Source organism: Peromyscus leucopus, chromosome 5 (assembly GCF_004664715.2).
Source record: "Peromyscus leucopus breed LL Stock chromosome 5, UCI_PerLeu_2.1, whole genome shotgun sequence".
NCBI classification, from domain to species: domain Eukaryota; kingdom Metazoa; phylum Chordata; class Mammalia; order Rodentia; family Cricetidae; genus Peromyscus; species Peromyscus leucopus.
Genome location: NC_051067.1, coordinates 130,329,300 through 130,352,274, shown reverse-complemented (window position 1 = coordinate 130,352,274; position 22,975 = coordinate 130,329,300). Strand labels below are relative to the sequence as shown.

Here is a 22,975-nt window from a genome sequence, read left to right as displayed (position 1 = left end):
AAAACATGGATCCCCATACTCCATAGAGAGCACTGAATTTCATCAGAAAATTAGTTTCTCCTCATATTGATGAGAAAATCACTAACCCTCACACAGGGCCATAGTCTGTGCCCAAGGAACACCTGACCCCACTTGACTGGCACCAAAGGACAGAAGATGTCAAGGGTTGCAGAAACAAGTGGGAGTGGTTACCTTCCTGTCACACGTTTTGGGACTTCCAGTGGTGTTCTGCTTGAGAAAGCCAGCTGTCGTGGACCATCGGGTGGGGTTTTTCCTGGAGGGCTCCTCGGAGGAAAAGTTATTATCACTGAGCGAAGTGGAGAGGCCAGTTAAAGCGGGGTCACTGCTCCGGCGGACATGAAGAGGCATATCTACACACAAAGAGAGGATTGGACTTAGCAGAGATGAACACCACACTAGGAAAGATGCATTCAACGCAAAGACTAGTGACCAAAGACTACTAGATCTTCATTTTGTAATTTGAGGTTTAATCACGTTTATTTATGGTGTGTCTGTGTGTGTATGTGGGTGTGTATGTGTCATGGCACATGTGTGGAGGTGGGACAACAGTATGCACAAGTTAAGTTTCTCCTTCTACCATGTGGGATCCTAGAATTGAGTATAGATCTGGGCTTGGAGGCAAGTGCCTTTATTTGCTAAGCCATCTTGCTAGCCCAAGTAAGGCTTTTACATGGAGACAGTGGGCCAGCACTCTAACACAAATCCTATCAGGCTTTCAAAGGCCCTGGTGGTGAAGGAGATGGAGGAGAGGGCTAGCTCTGGAAAAAGCTGCCTGGGCTGGTATATGGGCTTCAACACTCGATACTAACATGATTGTAAGCAAGAAACCTGGCTGTCCTCTACCTCTAGTTACTTGTTACTGGAATGATGACAAAATAACATCCTGCTTGATAATGATAGTATGGGGTCTAAATAAGAGTCACTGTCTGGCACGTGAAAAATATCAAATTAAGAGTAACAACCCACACTGCTCTTATTTACCATTATGTCCAGATAAATTATCCCAAATACTATGTAAGACATTTAACAAAAAAAGAAAAAGAAATTATTTCATATAACTTTGAAGTGTATCTACAGAATTAGAAATGTAGAACTTAGACAATGCTTGGATAGTCTACTGAAGAATTACACTGAATGCAGCACTGTTTTTCTTCAATAAATTATTACAAGAAAATGCAAAGCACACAGTTGCTTCTTGTCCCTAAGATGATTGTGGAAGGTAATTTTCATTGTCAACCTGAAAAGATTTCGATTCTTCTAGGACATATCTCGGGGCACGGTTATGAGGATATACCCAGAGATGTCTGACTGAGAATGGAAGACTCACCCTGAAAGTGGGCTGCACCACGGCCAGAGTCTTGGACTGAATAAAAGTGAGGAGAGCACCAGCTCTCTGAATCTGTCTGTCTGTGTCTGTCTGACTCCCTCCTCCTCCCCCTCTCCCCTCCTGACTGCTTCTCTCTGCTGCCGCCATGGCTCCCCATCACAGCAGACTGTTCCCCACACTGTGAGCCGGAATAAACACCCCCTTAGGTTGCTTTTGTCAGATACTGTCACAGCCAGAAGAAAAATAGTGGGTACAGTGATCTTGAGAGTAGTGCATGATATGCAGGGACCTCTGCTATTTCCTCATATAAATCACTCCATAAACGACCATTTCAATACAACAGTCATGCAGAATTAGGATGTGTCCATATTAACACAATCAGCTGCATTAAAACAATCAGCAACAAATTCAGGCCAGTGTCTGTCATGGTATCACTGAAGCATGATGGACCACAGCAGAGGAGAAACCTAGGATATAAGTTTTAATAGTTACTTTAAAGACCTCTAACAAATGCCAAGGATAGTGGTGCACACCTTTAATCCCAGCACTCGGGAGACAGAGGCAGGTGGATATCTCTGAGTTTGAGACCAGCTTGATCTACATAATGAGTTCTAGGACAGTCAGAAGTAAGCCCTAAAAACAACAATAAAAAACCCAAATACATCTAATAAAATGTCCTTCCCAGGAACCAGTAAGCTCACCTACAAAGCCACAGACAAACCAGCCTCAGAAATATCCTACTTAACATCCACATCTACACCATGAAAACTTGATAACACTACCGCAACATGGGCAACACTGTCCAAGGGGGGAAAAATAGTTGTTTAGTTTAACATTGGTTGTAGTTATCTTAATTCGATAGAAGGAACACATACATAAAAATTATAAGATGTAATTTCTGGTTTTAAGTGTGTATAAATTACCTGTGACAGCCAACATTACTTAAAATTTGCAATTAAAAAAATTAAACAGAGGTTAGGGGTTTAACTAAGGGTTGGGCAGAATGTACTTGCCTAGCACAGAGGAACCCTTCGATTCAATCATTACTACTACACAAACTGTGAGTAGTGACATGTGCCTGTAATCCCAGAACCTGTGGAGTGAACGCAGGAGAATGAAAAATGCAAGATCATCCTTGGCCACATACGGAGTAGAGGCTGGCCTGCGCCACACGAGACCCCATAAATATATAAATAAAACAAATAAATAAGAACTATATAGTTGGGGTGGAGAGATGGCTCAGGGGTTAAGAGCACTGGTTGCTCTTTCAGAGTTCCTGGGTTCAATTCCCAGCAACCACATGGTGGCTCAACCACCTATAACCACCTATAACGAGATCTGGTGCCCTCTTCTGGCCTGCAGGCATACATGCAGGCAGAACACTGTAATATATATATATATATATATATATATATATATATATATATATATCTTTAAAAAAAGAACTATATTGTCACCTTTGAGACAAGTGTGTAACACCACACATGAAGATCAATGTGTACTAATACTATAGGGAAGTCCCCTACCAGAAGAAAACTAAATTACTCCCTAAATTATTCCCAAGGATTACAATGATGAGTATTTTGAGTAATAGCAGTGCTAGAGTTGTTAGGTTTCCGTCACTTAACCAGGTCTTGGCACCAATCTCTCTTCCCAGCTTCCAGTGTGTAAGTATAAATATCATAGTAGCTCAAAGAGTGAGTTAACAGTGTTAATAGTAGCGCAGCCATAAGGACTAAAACCAGCAACCACTATCTGGCACAAAATGACCAGAGAAATATATTCCATCTCACAGCAGAAATTTGCTTCTCAGCATCAACACAGTGGGAATGAACACACATTCAGGATTCCATTACACCATTACCTGGAACCATCATTTCTGCCTAGACATGAGCACTATGCTAACCTGTTAACCTGAAACAGAGAAATCACACCTTTATGGCAATGCGGTATTATGAAAAGTTCCCTTCTATTCTAAGGGATTAGAATTTTCATTAGATTTCACAGTCAAAGTTAATAATACATGGTGAGGTCACTTAAGACTTGAGAAGACTACTGCCCTACTATGTACTCAGCCTGTTTGCCAAGCCTGACTTTAAAAGAACAACAAACTTTACAGGCCTTGGCTGCTCCATGTACTCAACTTTTATACCCTAAGCTAATGTATAGCTGCAATCTTAAATTACATAAAGCCGGGCAGCAGAGGCATACGCCTTTAATCCCAGCACTCGGGAGGCAGAGGCAGGCAGATCTTCGTGAGTTTGAGGCCAGCCTGGTCTACAGAGCAAGTTCCAGGACAGGCACCAAAACTACAAAGAGAAACCCTGTCTCGAAAAGCAAATTACACGCAAACACACACACACACACACACACACACACACACACGCACGCACGCACGCACACACTCACGCTTTCATTCCCTTGACCCATGAGTAATGCATACCTGTGTGTATGTTATGGTAACAGATGCTGAAAACAGCAAATACAGTGAAAACAACTTTATAAAATGAATATCCATCATAAATGTTGAAGACAACATGCAGATATTGCTTGGTAGCATTTGTTTGCTATCAAAGTCAGCTGGAGCCAGTGACTTAATCCTTTGTAATCCCTACTAAAAATTCTGCAAAGTATCCTTCATTCTTTGCTTCATGTGATGCTTTCTGTGCTGTTCAGTAAGAGAGAGAGCAAAGTCCGTTGTTAGGGACACACAGACACAGGGACAGATAACACCAGAGAGCCTCGGGCAGGCACAGATTCAGAGTCAGACAAGAAGACAGGGAATGATGGGGACATAGGGACAAAGTAGAGAACTCGAATTCCCAAAGGAAAGTGCTGTTTTAATTTCTTTCCCTCTAAGCAACACTGGCACATTCAGGTACTCTGAGGCTACTATTAATGTGTTCAACACCATGCACATCTGTTCAGTCTATGCAGCTGCATCTGTAAATAAAGTTGACTGTGGGAACAGGGGGTTGGAGGTGGAGGCTGCTTGCCAAGCGGATGAAGAAGCATGGGGCTATGGGCCACAGAAACCGCAGTTTGAGGGGCACACCTGGGAGACATGGATATGCAGTCCCTCCTGTGAGGCCATTAAAGCCATGCTTGTATTGTAGGGAAACTGATTCCAAAGAGTCACCATAAAACCACCCTGGTCATCATCTTTGTGCTACCCTCTAATGCACATCCCGTGCAACATCCCCTTTTATATATTTGAGCACTGTGGCATTCAACAAGGTGAAATTGAGTAATAATAGTAATAGCCAGGCTGGTCAGAATATTACAGAATTAAATAAAGAAGTCAGCAGTGAATTCTCACTAGAGGAGTGTCAGGTAACCATACGACAAGGTTTCAAAGGCTTTAAGGGGCCATAAGAGCTGGGTGATCTCAACACAGGCATAGCACTGGCTGTCCTAAAATGGAAAGACTCCAGTATTATGGCATTGAAGCACACCAGACACAGGGAAAGATAGCATAATGTCCCATCCATTCACGGGAGAAGCTAACGAAGCTGCTCTTGTAGAAGTGTGCACTGTGGGCAAGAAGAGCAAGGAGGAGGAAACCAGTACAAAGACAAACAGATAATGCAGCATGCTCTGGAACCTGATAGGACAGTGTGATAGCTACAGCCAAGAATTTTTATTGTGCATTTCAAAATAGCAAAAGTAAAGGATCCCAAATATTTCCAACACAAAGAAGTAAAAAAATGTTTGAAAAGATGGAGATGCTAGGTACACTGTATATGTACACATATATCACTACACATCATATATGCAGGGCAGTATCACATTGTACTCCATGAATATACATAATAACTATAAAAACAGAGATCCCAATGTGGTTCTGTGTTCACACACACACAGAGAAATTCAAATCCAGCAGGAACTGATTATCCCCCACTATAATGGCACTCATTTGGAGGTGTACTGGTTTATTTTTTTTCTTGGTTCTATAATTGCATGAATAGCATTATTATGCAGCTTACACAAACACAAAGGTTTAGGAATAGAATTTTAGAGCCAATGACTTCCTTTGGAGGATCTGAATGATTTTATTTTTTAATATGAGCCCTGTAACAGTCACAATGGAGGAACAAGTAACTCACTTCACAGATAAGCTGGGCTCAAAAATACAGGAACAGCCTACTATGATCACGGATCAATGTCCTAGACAAAAGTTTGGGCTCCTGAGCAAGGCTCATGACTACACAAATCATTAAGTTACTATTCACTAATGTATCAGAAAAGGCATTCTATTTCTATCTACCTATGACAATGAATGTTGGCATCAATTATTAAAGAGAAGAATCTTGTCTTCAAAGCAGAATCACACACACTGAAAATGACATACTCAACTGCCTCTTTTCACATCAAGGAGCAGACAAACAACACACTAACTATAAATGCAGATTGTAACAGCACACATCTGCATTGCAAAAATGCTAACACAGAGAAGAGGAGGCCTATTTGCTTAGTGGAGGGGGGCTACAAGCATGGATACTTTGGTGCTAAAGAACAGTACAGATGAACAGGCTGAGGCTGGCATGGGTCTCAGACAGTCACCTCAGGACCTGACCAAGTCCAAAAAGCCAGAGCCAGGTGCGGTGATACCCTCCTAATACAACAGAGGCAGGCTGATCTCTGTGAGTCTGGGGCCAGCCTGGTCTACACAGTGAAGTGCAAGCCCCAGCTAGGGCTTTTCACTATAACAAAACAATAGCAGCAAAAAAGTGAGTGAGTGAGTGCCTCAAACAGCTGTGGTTTGTGCAGCTCAGGGCTGAAGGTGGTTACCATTTAATAAGTGAAAATGAAAAAATGCTAAATCTTTACTGTTTTTTCATTTTTAAGAAACAATAATAAACCTACTATATGTTCCATAACCAATATGAGTTTATGACAATGTCTTTACAAAAAGCAAAGCATGAAACCAGAGGAGACAGCCACTGCTTTATGTTTCATACAATAGAGGACACCTGGATCCCATATCTGCTTCTGCAGGCACTCTGCTGCAAAATGGGAAAGCAGAGAGAAAAACCAGCAGTACAAACGGGGACCTGGAGCGAGAGCATATTCTAATTGCTTTCTGAGATAATTGTGGAGATTCCTCGGCCATACTTGGAGAATGGCAGTTTCTCAAAGGTCACCTGCAACCTGGGTGTGAACTTTTCCGTCACATTAAAATCTGCTTGTCTATCTCACGCTTTTAATGGAATATCTACTGATGAAAAATTCTGCGGCATTAGTCATCTGGGAAATATTAGTTATTGAGCTCTGCCAATCTTCTCAATGTTGACACATTTTCTTTCCTATCAGAAAAATCACATATGTTAACGTCTCTACTGATCTCATTGGGAATGTGTTACAGGGTGGGAAGTTGTCAACAGGAGAAAGTTAGGGGTTGGGAAGATGTCAGTCATGCTCACAGTGGGTGTGAGTTTCCTAAACCTGCTTTTCACAAAAGGTTGAATTTTATCTCTGGCAACAAGTCCTGGCAGCTGTTGCCCTTCTTTGATAGGCTCCTGTCATCCGCTTGCTAGAAACCATCAGATACCAGATTCTGAATATCCAGTCCTTCTGCCCTTTTTGAAAATAAAAATAATGTTGCAGGGCTGGAGAGCTGGGTAGGTGAGTCAAGTGTGTGCTGTGCAAGCATGAGGCCCCCGAGGCTGGGAAAGCAGAGAAATGGATCGCTAGAACTCTCTGACCAGCCGGTCTACCAGAAATGGTGAGCTCCAAGTTCAGCGGGAAAATCTGTCTAAAACAAGGTGGACAAGACCCAACACCAACCTCTGACCTGCACACACATGCGTGCGTGTGTGCATGCGCACTCTCTCTGTCTCTCTGTCTGCCTCCCTCTCTCTCTCTCTCTCTCTCTCTGTCTGCCTCTCTCTCTCTCTCTCTCTCTCTCTCTCTCTCTCTCTCTCTCTCTCTCTCTCTCTGTCTATCTCTATCTCTATCTCTATCTCTGAATGAAATCTAAAAGGTTCCCAATTCAAGCCATTGCCTAGCAGTTTTTTTTTGACAGCTGCAATGTTTTATGCCTGCTTCCCATTCTGCCATTTAAAATCTGTATACTTGAAGTCATCAAGGGGTAAGCAGTGTGAGTGACAAGCGGGGCTTTTTTTCAACTGAGTGTATGGGGCAAATGAAGCATGCCCACACTAGTGGCCAGCATGTTACCTTTGGACTGTCCCTACCCATACAGTGTGAAGCAAGTCAACAATACAGTGAGCATTCCTGGTACCCTTGGGGCTAGGGATTGAGGGCAGGGCCTCACACATGGTGATAGCTGAGTCTACTACCACTATACCCCACCCAGTCCAATAGATACATCTTAATAATAATGAAAATGTGTGATCCTCTGCCTCCCTGAAATGATCTCAATGACTCATAAGGATCCATAAGCCAGAGCCTGAGAACCACAGGTCTGGTCCTGAGGTCCTGGAATTAGTTCCTCTTTAGGGCTTTGGTTCCCAACAGGTAGAAACAAAGACCACAATGAGGGCTGAAAAGATTCCTTGAGCACTAAACATGTGATCTCAAACATGTTCATTGCCCCCCACCAGGCTTCTCCATCAAACCTCCTCCTAAGAACTGATAACCATCTAGCAACATGTCAGGAAAGTATAAAAAGATCCCTATGCTGCAATATTATAAGCACTACAGCTTGCAAATACCAAAAGCTGTGAGGATGGGCACAAAGTTAGCCACCGTGAAGGAGGGGGGCATCTGAGCAAGCAGCCCAGGTCTTAAGAAAGCTGATTCTGATGAATATCTAGACTTTGAGAGGCTTGCCATCTCTCCTCATAGCAACAGAACTTAGTATCATATAGAGAATACCATTTTGCCCTTGCCATCAAGGAATAAATATGAATGCAGTATCTTTCCTTAGTTTCATTTCCTGCTGATATGATAAAATACCCTGACAAAACTAACTTAGGAGAGAAACTATGTGACTCCCAATTTCAGTTTCTCGTCCATCACTGTGGGGAAGTCAAGGTAGCAGCTGATCACACCATATCCAGTTTGGAGCAGAGAACAATAGATCAACATGCATGCTCAACTCAAGTTCTCCACTCTTGGAGCCTGGATCTTCTCCCTAGTGGATGCTTCTACCCACATGGAGGGCAGGGTGCTCCTACTGAAATATCTTAATCAAGACAAGCCCCAACACACATTTCCACTGGCCAACATGATCAAGATAACACCTCATTGATACTCTCTTTCAAGGTGATTCTAAAATCTAACCATTACAAGACTTCTGCAACTCACAGAGTGGTCCTGGGCTGGTGACCTATTACAGCATCACTAATAAACTGGTGTACTTTATATCCATCACAGTAATTAACAATAATGTGCACTTCTTATCTGTTGAAATTCCTCGGCCCTGATTTTAGGAAAGCAGAAATACTTAAAAATATGATGATAAAACTTTCCCACCAAGTGATCTTCTGATTTATTTAATATATAGATGTTCTAAGTCTGGCCTCTGAAACATTAAAAAGAAAATTCAAAGATAGGCATCTTTAATAATGAAGCTGCTGGCTGCAGCTCAGAGGGATGCGCAGTGGTCCTGGGCCCGGGACAGCTGTGCAGGCCGTTTGATGTCATCGCTGCTTTGAAGAAGGGCTAAAGCAGCAATAAACCATCATCCCAGGATTCCAGATGCTCTGTGGTGCTGGTGCACTATAAATATTGATTTGTTTTCCTAGGTAACGTGCTTTTTAAATAAGGTGAAGAAAGGGTAAATCTAATAAGGAATTAGGGCAAATGGTAAACAGGAGACGCAAGTGTTAAGTTAGACTTCCAACTGCCTCCTCCTCATCAGGCCGATCGCTGCTTCTCTTAGTTTTCCAGTTGACTCATGTTATTTAACCACTTGAGGCAATGAATAAACTTGTTCCAAAAAGGCCCGGCATAAGCTGGCAAGATATTTAATCAAATCAAAAAGCAAAAAGTCACAAGATTTCTAATAGAATTTACTATACAAATAGCACAATTACTCCTCATACAAAATACAACCATTTCTCCAGGGCCACTACACAGCTCCTGAAGACACAGTTCACCATGGGAAAAGCCAAGTTATTAGCATGTGCCATGTTACAAAAGCTACCCTCCAATGGCAGTGCGCCAAGCCTAAGCCTGGGAAGAATTCTCCATCCAGAGGCTGTGAGTAGACTTCAGGTGTCCTCCCAACCCTATTTCCTATGCCACCTGTCATGGCTAGTGCTCAGCCATTCCCAGACTGGCAGTTCCACCTCAGAGCTCTGCAGGAAGACAGTCCCAAAGTGCAGAAAGGAGTAAGTGAGAAAAGCCCATTTTTGATTTAACTTACTATAGCACTGTGAGTCTGGTTCTACTCTTTGGAAAGCATATGATGCCTTTCTAACCCATCAATCAAATGCAGTGGATCAGAATTCTTGGTCTGGTTGGACCACAGCAACATTAGAACAAGTCCTGGTATTTGCAGTCTAGGATCTGTTAGCGGAAGTTCCCAGAAAAAAGTCCTTCCGACAGTGAACCTTCTACAAAAGCTGACTGACTAATCAAAATATCCATGATTGTAGTGAGCTAGACTGTTGCAGGTCCAGGGCAAAATTGAGCTATCTTAGCCAAAGAGGTACTTCCTGCCCACCTCTCTGTGGCCTATCATCCTTGTGCCTATGAGGTAAGTCATTCTGAAATGTATTAACAGAACACTGGCTTCCACCAAAGCAAAGACTAAGAATATCCTCAAACAGTATCCGAAGCCCGCTGCTCCGTTTCCCGCTTTGCTGGTACCTGTCCACCTGGACTTCCAGAAATGTGTTTCCTTTGTTCTGTTATTATTTTAAATGAATGAATGGATGAAAGAATCATGACAGTGTTACCATGTCAGAACACAGAATTTGGAGTAATCTGAATGTGTGTTCCTGGGCCATGGTCATTTGTATTTGGCCCCCTAATAAACCATCTCTTTATTCCTTTCTAGGTGAGAGTTGTGGGATTTTTGTTTGTCTGTCTGTCTTTTGCATGGACAGATCTGAATGCTCCGATGCCTCATGCCCAGAGGCAGCTGAAGGCACCAAACGCCACAGGTGTTCCCAGGCCCACCTGCTCTAAGAGCTTCCCACAGCTGAATGGAAGCTGTGCTCACATGAACTTCGCCAGTCAGAACTCAACCTTCATTATTAAATGCTTCCTCCAGCACAGAAAATGGTACTTGGAAATGTTTGCAAAAATGGCTTATAAATGAAATTGATGAATAAATGTGGCTTCCAGCTATCTCTACCTTTTTTATATCTACTGTCTCAATTATAGTAAGGTCAATCTCTTTATCAAAGAAGAAACAATGATACATATTGGATAGCCCAAGGGGGATGATTTTTTTTAACTGTTGAGAAAAGACTGAATTGCTAGTTCAAGCACTGCCAATAATAGACAGACTCCCAGCAATGTGTTCTTTTCATTTTATTGTTTTTACTATTCAGTTTTCACTGCCGACCTCCATGCATAGCTGAGTCCCCTCCAGGGGTGCCTGGGTACCACATACTGCAGGTCAAAACCCACACTCCAGGAAGAATCTTATACTCGACCTGAATCAAATCCCTCTTATCTCTACCAGTTTCTACTTTACCAGTTCAGTTCAACAATCATGGAATCGAATTTGAAAACTATCAATTATATCTGACAAGGAATTTGTCTCTCAAAAATTGCCATCGACTATTGATTGATGGGGATATTCTGTAAAGGCTCAATGCTGTCCTTAGACATTTGTCTTCTATTATCTTATTAAGGGTTTGCAGACGTCACTCACTGTCCGGTTAACTTTTGAGAAGCATGGCTTTCCCATCGATTTATTAATCTAACCTCTAACCTGTAATGCTATAGAAAAGTGTAACATGTGCCCTCACCTAGGGACTACGGATCTACAATTTTCACTAGCTGATTTTCCATTCACGGATGTACTCCATCTTCATCTGGTTCTATAATTACTCTGCCTGCATGATTCTTATCAACTGCTTCATGGAGGCAAACCTCTTCAGATGTCTCCAGACTTTGCTGTTGTTGTTACTCGATTTGTTTGGTTTTGTGGTGCTGGGGATGAACCCCAAGCTTCCAATCTGCTTAAGCAAATGCACTGCAATACACTCCAGACCAAATTTCTACACTTTATTTTGCTCACAAGTGAAATTTTTGTCTTAAAAATGAATCTTCGCTAAGGAAGCCTATACTTCACTAAGGACTCACTATACTCTATGCACTCAACTAGCTGCTGGTGGCGAACAGATTTCAGTAAGGATAAAGAGACAATAAAGTAATAGTGCATACAATGTCACCAAGGATTGGTGATGTGGAAAGCTAAATGCAGTAAGGGCCAATGGGAAGGGAAATATTTTCTAAGGGGGAGAGCAGGACACAGGTTGTCCAGTTTCAGATCAATTTCTCACTGTGGCACCTTGTACATGCTGGCTGGTAATCAGCTTACTTGGCACTAGTCAGTGGCTCCAAGCAGTGAGCAAGGCTTCCGGGTCCTGAAGCATATGGCTGCATGTCTATATGTATTACCTTCAATGTGTGGAGGAGAGCTTTCCCTGGTAATCTAATGCCGTCACTCTTCTCCTTCAGGGAAGAGTAATGAACATGTTACTACATCCTATGCATCTGGAACAGGCAATCGGGGTGGAGGCACTGACGGTGCTGGACACTTACTATGTTAGGAAGGCGAGAGGAACTTTAACACACTAACAAGGAATTCTTCAAAGCAACGCTAAGTAAATAGCTAAAGGAGTTTTTCTACTGAACAGGTAGGGAAATTGAGTTTTAGAATAATAAGAACGCCTGACTAGAGTTAATTTACAAGAGGCGGTGAAAATAAATCCACATCTCAGTCATCAGAACAAAGAAAATGGGCTCGTACCCAACAAGGGTGGAATGGGAATCCCGGGGTCTAGGGCTGAAAGCCTACCTTGTTCACAAAATTCTCAGCATCCAGAGTCCTCATCACCAAAGGGCAGCCATTTAGCAAATGCATTTGAGCAGACCTCTTACTGACAAAATAAGAAGGACAGACAGACTCTGTCCCTCAGTTCATGGCCGAACTGGGGCATCAATATCTGTACACATTCTTGACAGAAAAAAAAGAAGGGCCATGTAAAGAATCATGAAAGAGACAGGCTCCTTTTAGGGAAAGCTGAGAAACAATAAAAGCTCTTAAGTTATCATAACTTGTTGTCTTGTTAGAAGACATGTATGAGGAAGGAATGTCACACTGAAGAAGAGGGACCCTGTAGAGTGTGTGTGTGTGTGTGTGTGTGTGTGTGTGTGTGTGTGTGTGCGCGCGCATATGCACAAATGATTCACATTTCACAGCTGTGCCACGAGCATGGCCAGAAATGTGTGAGGTGACCTTAATCTGCACGTTCACACATTGTAACTGCATGATCTTAGAAAATGGGTTTATTGTTACCAAAAGAATCATTTCAGGCAAATATCTGTGGGCTAAGGATAATGTCTGACTAAGGAAGTGTGCCCTTATGTGGATCCCCTCCTCTATCTGACTCCACATCCTAAAAGTGAAAACCCAGACCAACAGCAAACTCACACCTATGTATATAAAGATGCTCTGTGAGAAATGTCAATCTTTCTAAATCTTCACTAGTTTGTTGTAAAGAGGATCTGGGCATACTTCATGAAATGCTTGGCTTCAGGGCACTACCCAGATGTATTAAAGATTTAGTGTAAGGTTAGTCTAGGCATGTTCTCACAAGCCCATGGTCAACTATAGTGAGCAGCCAAGACATGGAACCATGCTGACATACATTACAGGTCAGGCCTGAGGATCCAGCTAAGAATACAGATTCTAATGCCGACAATCACAGGGGGTCTAAAATTATGTGTTCTCTAGCAAGTCACCAGGTTCTGCCCCAGGTAGCAAGGTGGCTAGGCTGCCCCATATAGGAGCCACTATCGGGGGCTATTTCACTGATGTCTCTTTGGCCTTATTTCAAAGCTGGGAGGCTCTGAGGGAGCAGTGATTACTATTACTAAACTCTTCAGACATGTCTCTGAAATGTTTTAAGAATCTGGCCATTTTGTAGATCAGTTAGCTTAGCTAAATGAAAGTATAACACCAAAGCTATGATTTGATACTCTCAACTATATTAACCTTTTATTACTGCATAAAGGACAAGGTCACAGGTAGTTCTACTTCTCCCAACTTTCAAAGTTTAAAGATGGAATAGTTGGTCTACTTAGAGAATACAGGGAAGAAGAACCTGCATTTTCTAACATCTAACAGAATTTTTATGACATATTTTATGTTTATATTTGCACCTTGGGAAATCACAGTTCATAGCTAGACTCCCCAAAGAAATAAACAAATATTTACATATGACTTTGTTTATCAAGGAGCTATATTTAACACAACCCACTGTGATAATACAAATGTTATCATAATCTGCTACAAAATAAAGTTCCAGTCACAATCAAAGCAGTTAACAATCCTCTATTTAGTATGTTTATAGCATCAAAGAGTTGGCTGCTTTTTAATTGGGGAGATAAACCGCTTTAATATTGATGAAACATTTCTAATATTTAAGCAGCACTTTTACACCAGTAAATCTAAACAACTTTACCTATCCCTCTGCTAGCTTGACAACCAAGCAAAAAGAATTCAACCCAATAGTGGTTTCCTAGGCAACAAGAAGAGAGAGAATCACTGGGAGGAAAAAATCGAAAACAAGAAAAAGCATTGTGGCATTTCCAGTAGGCTTAAGAAATGCATTCTAATTGTCCAAATGTCACAAAGACAACAATATTGAAAATCATTTCATTGGAAATGATTCAAAAGATAATGCCATTTTCATTGTAGCAAACGGGGTGTGGAGAAATAGAAAAATTAGATTCCCTTCCTTTATTCTGAATTAAGTAGGGTCAGTCATCAATCTTGTCTGATTTTATGAAATTTATCTACATTAGTACAGATTTCTAATATGCCTCCTTATTTCCCTATGGCAAGTATGAGCTGACACTTAACTACACAAAGAATCACCAGGGTGAGGAGACAGTGCTGTTTAGATAAAGCCTCTGGGCATCTCTGGGCTCACAGAGGACCCCATACATGCTTAGGTCTTCATTCAAAAGGAAAGCCCTTTGTGATGGTTATATTGATTATCCATTTGACAAGGTCTATAATCAGCTTGGAGACAAACCTCTGGGCATGTCTGTAAGCAATTTTCTATACTAGGTTAATTGAAGTAGAAAGACCCACCCTAAGTGTGAGTGGGACCTTCCTAAGGGCCGGCTGGATATAAAGAAGACTGACCATAAAGGAAGCAAGCAGCATTTCATCTCTGCTTCCTGACTGCAGATGCAATGTGAGGAGCTGCCTTGAGCTCCTGCGAACACACCATCCGTACTCTGAACTACAACAGACTGTACTCGCCAAACTAACCAGAAGAAACCACTCACTCCTAAAGCTGCTTCTGTCCCAGCAGCAAGAAAAGTAAACAGTGTGATCCTTGAAAACAAGTGAGCCCAGGCTGAGTATTCTCTCTTGCCCCCTAATTTCCTCCTTTGTGACACAGAAGGCTTACATTCCACCTCACAAAACTTTTAGCTTGTGCTGAAGTGCTGAGGGACTGGTCTGTAATTCTACTGATGAAATCAGTACTATGTTCTAGGCTTGGGAACTTTCTTTAGAAGCCTTGAACTTGAGTTAACCTTGAGGAAGCAACATTGGAAACACTATAGCACACAGTGGGTTAAAGGTCTAAATTGTTACCAGCGTTTATAACCATGGAGCATTTTGTCTTGTCTCTATATTGGGAGCATTTACCTAGATTAAAAAGAGTGTGATGAAAGCCCTCAATCCACGCTGAATGTCACTGCAGTCCTATGAGACACTCAATATTGTCATCTAATCAGCCTTCTCAGAGAAACACTTTGCTAATTTAGGAACTTGGGTGGAACTGATCCAGTAATTCAAAGCCATGAACTCAGTAGCTGCAGCCAAACATTACAAGTGTTTCCTGATAATTCACTTCTTGATGATCGGTAAATTAAGGAAATGAACAATAAAATCCAAGTCATCATAATAATAGATAGTAAAGAAATTTCGTTTCTATTATGTATACCCAACAAAGCAAGGGAGAAAAGTTGCGATTCCTTCCCCCAGAGGCAATCAACCAGCAGCATCATGAGAATGGTGCCAACAGCCAGGGAATGGTGTGCAACCCTATGATCTGAGTGTCCCAGTGAATCAATGTGCAACCCTATGATCTGAGTGTCCCAGTGAATCAATGTGCAACCCTATGATCTGAGTGTCCCAGTGAATCAATGTGCAACCCTATGATCTGAGTGTCCCAGTGAATCAATGTGCAACCCTATGATCTGAGTGTCCCAGTGAATCAATGTGCAACCCTGTGATCTGAGTGTCCCAGTGAATCAATGTGCAACCCTGTGATCTGAGTGTCCCAGTGAATCAATGTGCAACCCTGTGATCTGGGTGTCCCAGTGAATCCATGTGCAACCCTGTGACCTGGGTGTCCCAGTGAATCCATGTGCAACCCTGTGACCTGGGTGCCCCAGTGAATCCATGTGCAACCCTGTGACCTGGGTGTCCCAGTGAATCAATGTGCAAGCCTGTGACCTGGGTGTCCCAGTGAATAGGTATGGAACCCTGTGACCTGGGTGTCCCAGTGAATCAATGTGCAACCCTGTGACCTGGGTGTCCCAGTGAATCAATGTGCACGCCTGTCACCTGGGTGTTTGGTTTCCTATGAATGTGTTCACCTTTTCATATATGCTTGCTCTCTTACAAAAGGTAAAATAATAGAAGGCACGAAAACTACTACAGAACAAGTTGATAATTTGTGAGAAAAGTAAATTCCAAAACAGAAGCACATATGCCAGTGAGCACATTCTCATGGTTTAGTTTGCTTGGGCATGCGTTTCTTTTTTGATGTTTTTTGATCCAGCTATCTAGACTCTCTCACTGGTTGCTGAAGACAACAGAGGAGGTCACCATACTTTATTCATACAACACATAAAGTCATCTCAAAGAAGATTTAAACAACACTGCCATTAACAAAAATCTGAGCCAGGCTTGGTGGCATAGACCTTTCATACTAGCACACTGGAAACTGGATTCCGAATTCTAGGCCACTCCAAGCTATAGATACAAAATCAAAGGTGAATCAGGGATACATATTGAGACTGTATTTTTAAAAGAGAAAAAAAAAAGTGTTCCCTAAGAGTCTAGCAGGCTGGTAGGTGGGCTACAATCCATGCAGATCTCCAGGGGTCTGACAAAGCATGCTGATAATGCAGTACAGCAGTGAATTTTCTCCCACTCCCATGAGCCAGCACAGCCAGCTTCAAAGTTCAGATCTGATCAGATATGAGTAAAATTCCTTTCCTTTTTCATGGTGTTAACTTTACATTTTCCTTACCCACATTTTTTTTAATTTCCAAAAGACTTACTATTATTTCAGACATCACTATGTGGTGCGGTTTGAATAAGGAATGTCCCCAGCGGGTTGGCACTGTTTGAGGAGGTGGTGAGCACTGCTGGGAAAAGTAAGTCACCTAGGGATCACTAGAGAATTTATTGCCTTGCCGCATTTTCAGACTATGGGCGCTCTCGCTCTCGCTCGCTCTCTCGCTCTCTCGCTCTCTCTCTCTCTCTCCCTCTCCCTCTCCCTCTCCCTCTCTCTCTGCTTCCTACTTATGAGTGGAGATGTGACCTCTTGGCTTCCTGCTACAGCTGACCACTACCATGCCTTGCCCTCCCTATGGAACCATAAGCCAAAATGAACGCTTTTCTTCTAATAGTTGCTTCTGGCTATGGTATTTTATCGAAGAAAGAAGCAAACAGGAAAAAAAAAAAAACCACAACTGTTTATGTTTATCAACTAGAAGGATACTAGCAACATTTTTGGGTTTGTAGTACATCAACTATGTCTTTATACAAAGGACAGTAAGCTCTGATGTGTCACAATTAACAGGAGACAGGGTTGGGATGTGTCTGTTGTAGAGTGCTTGCTTCACATGCACAAAGTCCTGGGTTCGATCCCAAGCACCATTTAAATGGAGTGTGTTGGTACAGGCCTGCCATCCCAGAATTCAAGAGGGAGAGAAAGAAGTAATAGGAGTTCAGAGTCATCTATGGCTAGACAGCAAATTTAAGGCCAGCCTGGGATACACAAGATCTATTTCAGATAATAATGATAACAATATAATAACATATGAACTGACTCTAACATTCAGGAAATAGTGGATTAAAAAATATATGGCAAAAAGTTAATTACCATGAATTTATTCTGAGCAATTGTCTTTCAATGACAAATCCCATAATTCACAGGAGGCCGGGCACAGAATACTACTATTCTTTGATGAAAAGAAAATGTGCCCAAACTCAAAAAACCCTTTGAAATCTCAGGTTTCATAACCCCTAAAACAAATTGTGGTTATGAATTATCATGCCCCAAATGGCATAGATTTGCAAATAGTAGACAATATTGATAAACCACACTCCTTTGACACTTGCATTCCTAAGAGAACAAGGAGACAGTCTACTGAGAAGCAACAGTAATCATGAGAACCTTGCAGAACACACCAGCAGCGGAGGCCATCACAGGCCAACACATCTCTACTCAATCAAATGACTATAAAGCACGTTAAATATTTTAATATAACAGTGAAATCACTAGAAATTAGCAACCAAAGGTAAAGAGACATCTTCAGCTTCTCGTCAGGGAAAAATGTGCTGCTTACCACTTGGAGCTCATGAAGAAAGTGCACCAACTGCTATTCCGTGGAACCTTCCAGAAAGATCAATCATTAGAAAAGGCTGGCCGGCTCTGGTGGCGCAGGCCGGTAGGACATGCTGAAGAGGCAGAGGCAGGTGGATCTGAGTTCGAGGCCAGCCTGGACTACACATTTACCCCAAAAAAAAAAAAAAAAAAGCCGGGCGGTGGTGGTGGCGCACGCCTTTAATCCCAGCACTTGGGAGGCAGAGCCAGGCGGATCTCTGTGAGTTCAAGGCCAGCCTGGGCTACAAAGTGAGTCCCAGGAAAGGCGCAAAGCTACACAGAGAAACCCTGTCTCGGAAAAAAAAAAAAAAAAAAAAGAAAAGAAAAGAAAGAAAAGGCTGACACATTCCCAGAAGGCAACAGGTATCTTTATAATCCCAATTCACATGTATCCTTACAATTTAAGAACTCTGTAGGCTTAGCGTGTCAGGAGCAATGGAAAAACAGAAACAACGTGATGAGGGAGTAGGGGCGCTGATACGGACAGCCGTGCTTGTTAGAACGTTGTTTTCCTCACCTTCTTTACTCAATGAACGTCTCGTTATCAGTAATTCATCCATCCATCCATCCGTTCACCTTTAATATCTCTCCTCCACACACACACACACCCCTCACTGATACATGCTAAACTTAGTCCAGATACCTCAAAAATGAAAGTCTGTAGAAACCAACTGTACCAACTTTAAACTCAAAATCTGTCTCTGTTCAGCACGACATTTCTACACTAGTTTATATCACTGAATTATTAAATTGTCAAGAGCTGATTGTTTACATGAAGCCATCATTAAAAATTAGGTTGCATAAACACCCAACTACATATTACAACAAAGGCACTCAAAACTCAATCTCACCATCCTCTGTGCCTGTTACAGCTCTGGCATCTCTAAAATGGATTATTCATACAACAGCGGTTCACATCTACACAGGTCTACTTCAGTGGTGCTCAGCACAAACCACCTTAGATTTCAGAAATCTGGTTACTAAACTTACCAGCATGCCAACAGACCCACAATACCTAGACAAATTCTCTATTCTCAAGTCACACTAAATAAGACACTATCCAGACAGTTCTGGCCTCCAAGAAGTAGCGTGAGGGGTAAATCCAGGACAGAGGCGCTTACTAAGCAAGGCAGAAACTCAGAGAGGCCCAGGGTACAATGAATGGGGACAAAGAGTTAAAACAGAAGTTAGCTCTAAATTTTAGCTAACAGGACACACAAAAAACCTGGGTTCCATCCCCAGCAACAAGTAAACCAGGGGTACACGCATGTCTGCAATCGCAGCGCTGGGAGGTGAAGGGAGGATGTCATTCTCTGCTAGAGTTAGAGGCCAACATAGAATGTAAGAGATTCTGTCTTAAAAAACAAAACAAACAAAAACAGAAACTGTAACACAGGTTACGTAGCTTATACATATAAGCCCACCTTTTGGGATCCTAAGGCTATGGAAACTCCAATCCAAGACAAGCCTGGACAAAAGGCTAAATATTTTACTTGTCTTTATGATAGGCCAGGAGGCCTTGGAGTAACCCTGATACTTCACCAGGAAAAATACCCTGAGAGTCTTAACTCACAAGAAATGCTCATCAATACCTTCATTTCTGACGTATTTGTTTTGTTTAGTTCAAAATTTTTTATTTGTATTGTTTTTTTTTTTAATTTGATAAGGAATAGTACCAACAAATACAAGTCTAAATTGAACTTTCCTGAAGCAATAGAGCCTAAGACTGTGAGCACAAATCCAGCAATTTACATGCCTTGATAATGTCCAGAGTGACTGGAGTCAGAAAACCTGACCGAAAGGGAAGACCATCATTGAGACACGCTTCCAGTGTGTGTATCTCCTAATTAAAAGTCTCAAGTGTCTGTGTTAACAGAGCTGTTACATGAGCATTAGTGTTGATTCAAGATATAGATGCAGGGAGATAGGTAGGCATGGGGGCTAGATCTCAGCTTGTAAGTGCCTAGCATGCTCAAAGTCCAACTCTAATCCCCAGCTCCACATGGATATAATCACTAGGGAGATGGATGCTGGGGGATCAGAAATTCAAGGTCATCTGCTACTATAGGAGTCAAGGCCAGATTACACCTCAAAAAAAAAAAAATTACTTGTGAAGTTTCCATATAAATTTAAAATCTCAGACAACATATAAAAAATGAAATATATAACAGCAGTGTCCAGTGGAAGGCCTTGTTGAGCAACTCTTCCATGTTAAAAAAAAAACATCCATACTAAAGGAATCTGGTCAGTGAAATTAAAGATCATGTATAACCTCAAACCTCCACAGACATGATCAGTGGTTGATCAGGCTGCACCTGAGGCCTTTCACAATCTCGGACCAAGAACACTACTCTTCTGCTAGACTCTTGAGCAGAGAAGGAGAACACGGAACTTCAGCAGTGTGGAGCTCCAAGCCAGCCGGCACAGAAACAAGCAAAGTAGGATTCTTTATGCTCCTTTTGAGACAGGGTCTCCCTATGCTGCTGAGTCTGGCCTTGAACCCTGGGCCTCAAGTGACTCTGCCTCTCCCACTATACAAAAAAAAAAAAAAAAAAAAAAAAAAAATATATGCATGCTCTAGTAGCTATAAAATGAAAGCAAAATGTAGGCCAAACTAGGAAAAGGATCTATGGTCAAGAAAACCTTTAATTCTTTGAAAAAAAACTAGTAAATGACCAAGCAGCCATTTCTTCTTCAAGCATAGAAATGGCTGAAATAGGTAAAGAGCGGCAGCTGAGGCAGAGGTGAGCAATGGAAAGTACTCCCAGCTGCTGAGATCACCTGATCAACAAAGAAGCAAAGGAGGAAAGTGTGAACTGGAGAGTGTGAACTGCTGGCTGTGATGGAGAAATTGCACCACGGGTTCAGTATTCACAGCCTGTGCATGATTTTCCTAATCAAAATTTCACACAGTACAAAAGTGAGTAATTATCATAAAAATTTTCTAATTATGTGAACAAGCTAAAAACTAAACATCTTTTTTGCCAGAGTATTTTTATCTATCAAACAGAATTATGTAGTAATGGTCAGAATTATATTTTTTGTAAAATATTGCTCCGTGGTGCTCATGTAAATAAAACGTGTAAGAGAAACGCTCCATCGTAAGCCCTCGCTGGCCATTAGTCTCCTTCCTGACATATTTCAAATGACCAGCCCATCAATGCCACAGTGTTAAACACTCATTGGTGTACAGGGAGGTACCTGATCAGGAAGGACAATGGTCCCATGCATGCAGCAGGGCTGAGGGGATTCCATGGGAACATTTGTCTAGCATGTGTAAGAACCTGGGGGTTACTTCCAGCACCATTCATGACTGGATGGATGGATGGATGGATGGATGGATGGATGGATGGATGGACGCATGCATGCGGTAGAAGTGGTGTTCTCTACCCTGCTCTAAGATATTGAACTGTGAATACGGCAATGACCACTCAGCCTGTGGGTGCTTTGCTCGCTAGTGTTTAAAGACCCAGAGTGTCGTGGTTTGGCTATGAAATCCCCTCCACTGGCATGTGTATTTGGACACTTAGTCCCCGGCAGTAGCTCTATTTTGAAAGGTTGCAAAATACCTGGAGGAGGTGAAGCCTTCCAGGGGTAAGTATACCACAGGATGCGGGGAATAAGGGGGTCTGGAAATAGATAACCAGACTCACTTCTGGACTACTCGCTGCTTCTGGGCTGTAGATGCAGCCTGACTCCTGGCATCATGATTTTCCTGCCATGATGGGCTATACCCCAAAATCAACCCTTCCTTTCTTAAGTTGATTTTTTGTCAGCTTTTTCTCTCATTCCTCCGCGCCCCCCCCCAGAGCAAGGAGGAAAATAACCAATGTAGGGAGTAAAGAGGGAACAGCAAGGTATATGGACACAGACACCAGCATCACCTGTATGTTGTTACATCACATTGTTGCAATCGTTATTATTAATTACTGTTTATATCTGCGGTGGTGTGAATGAGAATGGCCCCCATAGGCTCGTACATTTGAATGTTTAGTCACCTGGGAGTGGAACTGCTTAAGAAGGATTAGAAGGTGTGGCCTTACTGGAAGAAGTGTGTCCACTGGGGGTGGGCTTGAGGTTTCAAAAGTCCACACCAGGCCCAGGCTCGCTCTCTCGCTCTAATCATTCAGCTGCTGCCTGTCTGCTTCCCACCATAATGATCACTGACTAACCGTCTAAAACCGTAAGCAAGACCCCAATTAAAAGCTTTCTTTTATAAGCCTTGGTCATGGTGTCTCTTCATAGCAACAGAACAGTAACTGAGACAATGTCTTACTGTGTCTAATTTAAAAACTAAGTTTTATTGTAAGTATGTATCTATAGACAAAAACATACAGCAGGGCATGGTGGCCTGGACCTAGAATCCCAGCACTTGGGAGGTGGAGGCAGGAGGATAACCAGTTCAAGATCAGCCTCAGGAACATGATGGATTCAAGGCCAACAATGAGCGACAGGAGACCCTATCTCACATAATAAAAGCAAAAATCATATACGCAGGGCTATCAGTTTAGAAGAGAAAAAACTCCCTCTGAAGAGGAGCAAAGAGCAGATCACCTCTCTGGCCAAAACAGCCTCCTGCCTCCTCATCACACAAGCTTCAGGGTCCCTCCTCAACCTTGCCTACAGATCAGACACCCAGTGCAGAATTCAGAATGGAATTGCTCTCCTGAGTTCTGATCCAATCGGGGACTTTGTTTCTGTCTCCCTTCCCCAAACCACTTGTTCCACTGAAAGGATAACCGTACCCATTCAGCTAATAGAAATCCTTATTAGATGCCCAGGCACTGCTTAATCTAACTAATCACCAGCTGCTTTTCCTTGTTCTAAGTCA

General features: G+C 42.2%; 1 protein-coding gene across 19 annotated transcripts in view; it reads right to left on the bottom strand.

Moving 5' to 3' along the window:
* Window positions 1-22,975, bottom strand: part of Pard3 (par-3 family cell polarity regulator) — a 555,581-nt gene that overhangs the window by 311,286 nt on the left and 221,320 nt on the right. For 18 of the 19 annotated variants that reach the window (XM_028887845.2, XM_028887847.2, XM_037206368.1 and 15 more), the window contains exon 4: window positions 193-371. The exons of the other annotated variant lie outside the window; for it this stretch is intronic. In XM_028887845.2, coding sequence (XP_028743678.1) covers window positions 193-371 — 179 coding nt within the window. The remainder of the gene's footprint in view (window positions 1-192; window positions 372-22,975) is intronic. 19 annotated transcript variants of the gene reach the window in all.